At 56.5% G+C, this 5297-nt stretch overlaps 1 protein-coding gene across 1 annotated transcript in view; it reads right to left on the reverse strand.

Moving 5' to 3' along the window:
* Positions 1-121: 121 nt before the first annotated feature.
* PBK (PDZ binding kinase) overlaps positions 122-5297 on the reverse strand; it is a 6972-nt gene continuing 1796 nt past the window's right edge. Inside the window, exons 3-5 of the mRNA XM_009324980.1 lie at positions 4772-4901; positions 2257-2433; positions 122-330 (exon numbers count right to left, since the gene is read on the reverse strand). Coding sequence (XP_009323255.1) covers positions 125-330; positions 2257-2433; positions 4772-4901 — 513 coding nt within the window. The 3' untranslated portion in view covers positions 122-124. The remainder of the gene's footprint in view (positions 331-2256; positions 2434-4771; positions 4902-5297) is intronic.

Below are 5297 nucleotides of genomic sequence, written 5' to 3' on the forward strand. Positions count from 1 at the left end.
CTGAGATTAAGAAAAAAAAATATATTTTTAACATCTCAGTCACAGAACTGTTGTTAATTCAACACAAACATTGAGCTTTGCTGGCCCCAGGCTCCACGGTGTGGGTGGGGGAGCTTGGATGCTTTTACTCCTGGGACAGACTTGCCTCCAAGGCTTCCGTGATGCACGCGGCCGAGGGACGCTTCTTGGGGTCCTCGCTGGTGCAGACAGAAAAGAGGTCGATCATGCGCTGGTAGGACAGATCCAGTTCCTCCATGTTGAGGGCCGGGCGGGTTCCCAGTGCTGCGTAATACGCTTCCTCATCAAAGCAGTCTTCATCAAAGGACTCATCTGGACAAGAAGGTGGAAAAGGGGTTGGGAGGGGTGATGGAAACTGCTCTGCTCCCTGGCTGCCCCTCATCTATCACCAAATGGTTTGGGTGGGAAGGGACCTCTCAAGGCCATCTAGTCCACCCCCCTGCCGTGGGCAGGGACATCTGCAACTAGAGCAGGTTGCTCAGAGCCCCGTCCAACCTGACCTGGAATGTTTCCAGGGATGGGGCATCCACCACCTCTCTGGGCAACCTGGGCCAGTGTCTCACCACCCTCAGTGTAAAAAATGTCTTCCTTATATCTAGTCTGAATCTCCCCTCTTTTAGTTTAAAGCCATTCCCCCTTGTCCTGTCGCTACAGGCCCTGCTAAAAAGTCTGTCCCCATCTTTTTTATAAGCCCCCTTTAAGTACTGACAGGCTGCAATAAGGTCTCCCCGGGGCCTTCTCTTCTCCAGGCTGAACAACCCCAACTCTCTCAGCCTTTCTCCACAGCAGAGGTGTTCCAGCCCCCTGATCATTTTCGTGTCCCTCCTCTGGACCCGCTCCAACAGGTCCGTGTCTTTCCTGTGCTGAGGACCCCAGAGCTGGAGGCAGTGCTGCAGGGGGGGTCTCACCAGAGCGGAGCAGAGGGGCAGAATCCCCTCCCTCGCCCTGCTGGCCACGCTGCTGGTGATGCAGCCCAGGGTACGATCGGCCTTCTGGGCTGCGAGCGCACATTGCCGGCTCGTGTCCAGCTTTTCACCCACCAGGACCCCCAAGTCTTGCAGGGGTGCGGTGGGATGTGACCTTCGTGTCAGCTATTTTATTGTTAGCGCTAATTACCGCCTGGGATACATCATTGCTTTCCCTTTGACTTAAATCACTTATTTTGAAGCTGTATCTAACCCCTTTCTCCCAGCAGAATAACTCTGAGTCACCCCTGCAGAGCTGGCTGGGAAAAAGCTCTGCAGCCAGGAGATGCTGAGAGCAGGAAAGCGAGGGAAAAAAAAATCCCCCGGCTGCCTGGAGACCAAGTTAGAAAACACAAGCCCGCCTGCGGGTCCGTGCCAGCGCGAAGGCTGGAGCAAGAGGAGTTTTCCCAGCACAGCCCATACGATTTTTAGCTTTATGTTGCTCCGGGGCGCAGATCTGCCCGCAGGCAGCTGCGGCACCGCCTGCCCATCCCATCCGCTCCCCCCCTGCCTTGTCTGCTCCGTGTAACTCTGAACGAGGGGGGCGGCCAAGAAGGCCAACAGCATCCTTTAGCTTCTCCTTTCCAAAAGGCTCAGCTGCCTCAGATATTTTCGTGTACCGTTTCAAGCACGGTATCATTTTAAGCTTTTCTGGCCACATCATTTTGGTGGTATCTAAGCAGCATCCACCACACGGCTACAGGCTGGCAGATTGCTCCTACGCTGCACGGACGTGGGATGGAGCCGGAGCGCGGCCGAGCACGCTGCGGGGCGCCCGGGGGAGCAGCAGTCGGGCTCGGGGACATCTCTCAAACCTAGCGAACCGTGCTGATGGGAGTTTCGAGCAGCTCCCTCCAGCTGTTAGACGAGCAGCTGGAGCACTTACAAAGAGCGCTGGTTCGCAATGATTAGTTACCGTCAGTTATCAACTTCCCATTTGGAGTTAAAAAGCCAAACGAAGTTGAACCCAGCCCAGCGCCCTGCACAGACACTGAAGGATGCCGACAGGCACCCGCTGCAGAGCGGCCTCGGGGTAGTGCTTGAGCATCTCCGTGCCGCAGCGAACTCCCCGGTGAACTCCCTGTGAAGGGAGGCAGGGCTGGGAGACGCAGCAGGCGCGGGCAGGCAGGTGCTTGCAAGCCCTTCGGATGGTGTCCAAGGGAGACCCAGCACTGCGGGGGTACTAACACACGCGGTGAAAACCAAGCCTCCTGAGAGAGGAGAGCATTTCTAGGAGCAGGAGTTGCTCCCCGGGCAAGGTACAGAAACAAACCTTCGTCATCAGGCTCATGGCCCAGGTTGATGTGGGGCACGGAGAGGGTCATCATTTCCCAGAGAGTCAGCCCAAAAGCGAAGATGTCGGCCTTGTCGGTGATCACGCCGTCGTCCTGCAGAGCCTCCTTGGGCTTCCAGGGCTCGGTGCCGACGTAGCACATCTCCGGGTCGCTCACTGGAAGGAAACACGGCTCTGGTGTCTGCCGGGACTTGCGGACACAGCAAGACACGGTCACAGCTCGTCACGCAGCAGGGGTTTAGCCTGTCGGTTAGCTCAGGCCTGCTAAAGCCACAGAGCAGGATCTTTTGGGAGCCTGAACCCATTTTTCTTTCACATCCGTGCAGTCTCAAATTCCCTGAAACCTGCGGTTTGCTCCGCAGCAGCGCCAGACGCAGCAGGGCTCGTGCTTCTCCTCCGCAGGCCTGGCAACGCACGTTAGGGACTGCGGAGAAACCTCCACGAGGAGATTTCGCGTTGCCGTGCCTGAGGTTATGCAGAACGCGGAGAGAAGAACTGGAGGTCAGAGCTGTGCTCTGTAACTTAACCCTGCCGTAAAGCACCCTGCAATGAAGAGGTGAGAATTTACCTCTGTTTTACCCAGGTGTTTCCCTCCCTCAGCTTGGCCCCCCGCCCCGGGGAGGCAGGACTGGGGTGACAGCACGCACAGGGCACCTTCCACCAGGGCACCTTCCACCAGGGCACCTTCCACCAGGGCACCTTGAGTGGTTAAACCAAAAAAAAAGGTGGAGTCACCATCCCTGGAGGTATTTAAAAGACGGGTAGATGAGGCGCTTAGGGACATGGTTTAGTGGGCATGGGGGTGTTGGGTCGACGGTTGGACTCGATGATCTTGGAGGTCTCTTCCAACCTTAATGATTCTACGATTCCCCGGACAAGGCCAGGGGACAAAGCCAACCCAACCCCAGTCCTCACGAGGCTCCGTCGGCCTCCACCCCGCAGTGCCTCCTGCCAGCCACGCAGCCCTTCCGTTTTCTTTACTCCGGCCCAAACCACGTTCTCACCAGTTTGTTCAATTTAATGCCTCCTTGATCTTAATTAGCCTTGGGAGAGCTGAAGTGATCAGCTCTCAGCTTGACGAAGGAAACACCAGCTCTGACTCGATCCCTTGTATCCCCCTCTCAGTTACCACCACCGCTCCCAGGAGGAGGGTGCCACATTTCCCCCCACTCTCCCTAGCAAATTCCTGAGCCGTCGGCAAACCTCAGCTGTTCAAGAAACTTTTCTCTTGCAGGGCTGATCTTCAAAGCCCGGCCTGTAATGAGAAGCCAACGCCGAAATCCCTCAACGCCTCACGGCCCGCGGGGCTTTAATCCTTGGCTCCCACACGGACGGGGACCCGGCACCCTCGCCGTCGGTGGGTGCCCGTTGCCTCCTCGAGACCACGAGGAGGCAAAGCCAAAATCAGGGCTGGGCGGAGAGGACTTCTTCCTGTTAAACCAGCCCAGAAACTGATACTTTAACCACACTCCTCTCCGGGAGATTACGCTGGGGCCCTGCCTCCAGCCCTGTCGCTCCTTATAAAAGGGAACAGCTACTAATAAAAACGTAATAGAGCAGCTTTATAAATTACGAGGCTGTGGCAGGCCCAAGCGCTGTGTAAAGGGGCGGAGAAAAGCATTTTTGTAATTAACCCAAACACATTCCTTCTTTTCACAGCCAAGCCACGACGCCATTAGACATCTGCTTCTCGTTGACATGAAGCCGTTATAACGCTTGCATTTGGCCCGGGCTTCCTTCTAGCCCTAGGAGAAAAGATTCGTTTACTTAACTCTCTGGCAAGAGCATCTCCTCAACAGGGACCAGCAGGGCCTGATCCGGCCTCCCGTGTACAACGGCACCCCTGCCCACGGGAGCCAACGTACGAGCGTGGAAGGGCCGGAGGCAGAGGTCACGGGTCTGGAGAATTAAAGCCGAACCTTCCAGAGATCCCCTTCACCCACGCACGGCGGTCATAGAATCCGTGACCACGCAATGATTAGTTACCGTCAGTTATGACCAGGAGCCAGTCATAGAATCATAGAATCGTTAAGGTTGGAAGAGACCTCCAAGATCATCGAGTCCAACCGTCGACCCAACACCCCCATGCCCACTAAACCATGTCCCTAAGCGCCTCATCTACCTGTCTTTTAAATACCTCCAGGGATGGTGACTCCACCACTTCCCTGGGCAGCCTGGTCCAAGGTTTAACCACTCTTTCAGTAAAGACATTTTTCCTCACGTCCAATCTAAACCTCCCCTGGCGCAACTTGAGGCCGTTTCCTCTCGTCCTATCGCTTGTTCCTTGGGAGAAGAGACCGACCCCCACCTCGCTACAGCCTCCTGTCAGGTGGTTGTAGAGAGCGATGAGGTCTCCCCTCAGCCTCCTTTTCTCCAGGCTAAACAAGTCCTTCCCTCTGAGGACACGGCGGGGTAAATGCGTTCGCTCTGCTCCCGGAGCCAAACTCTGGCAGCCACCGAGCATTCGGGTCCCCTTCCCGGCCGCCCGACCTACCGGTCATGTTCTCATCCAGGGGCAGGGACACTCCCACATCACAGATCTTGACGGCTTCAAAGTCGCCTTTAACGACCACGTTTGAAGACTTGATATCTCCGTGGAGCAGCTTCTTATCGTTGTGAAGATACTAAGAGGCAGAGAGGAGCCGTTAACCCCCCGCTTACAGACACAGCTACGGAGAGGCAGGAGGAGCCATGAGATTTGGACGACAAAACACTGACTTCTTGATGTTTAACATATTTGGCCTTAGAACCCGGAGGATGGGTCAACACCTACCTGTAACGCGTACGAAACGCAGGGCGGGTTTCAAGCAACAAGCGCTCGAGAGCGGTTGCGAAGCGCGGGCGTTAGCGGATGGCCAAGCGCGCATCCGCGTTATCCCGGGAGCTCAGAGCTGCATCTCCTCGGCAGCAATAGCACAGGGCTCGCTGCCGCGGCCGGGGCAGCCTGTGCTTTACACTGACCCCTGGCGTAGCTGCCGGCGGGGGGGGGGGGGGAGGAAACCGGGCTCCGGTTTGGCAGA

This window comes from Pygoscelis adeliae, unplaced genomic scaffold (genome assembly GCF_000699105.1).
Source record: "Pygoscelis adeliae isolate BGI_AS28 unplaced genomic scaffold, ASM69910v1 Scaffold666, whole genome shotgun sequence".
NCBI classification, from domain to species: domain Eukaryota; kingdom Metazoa; phylum Chordata; class Aves; order Sphenisciformes; family Spheniscidae; genus Pygoscelis; species Pygoscelis adeliae.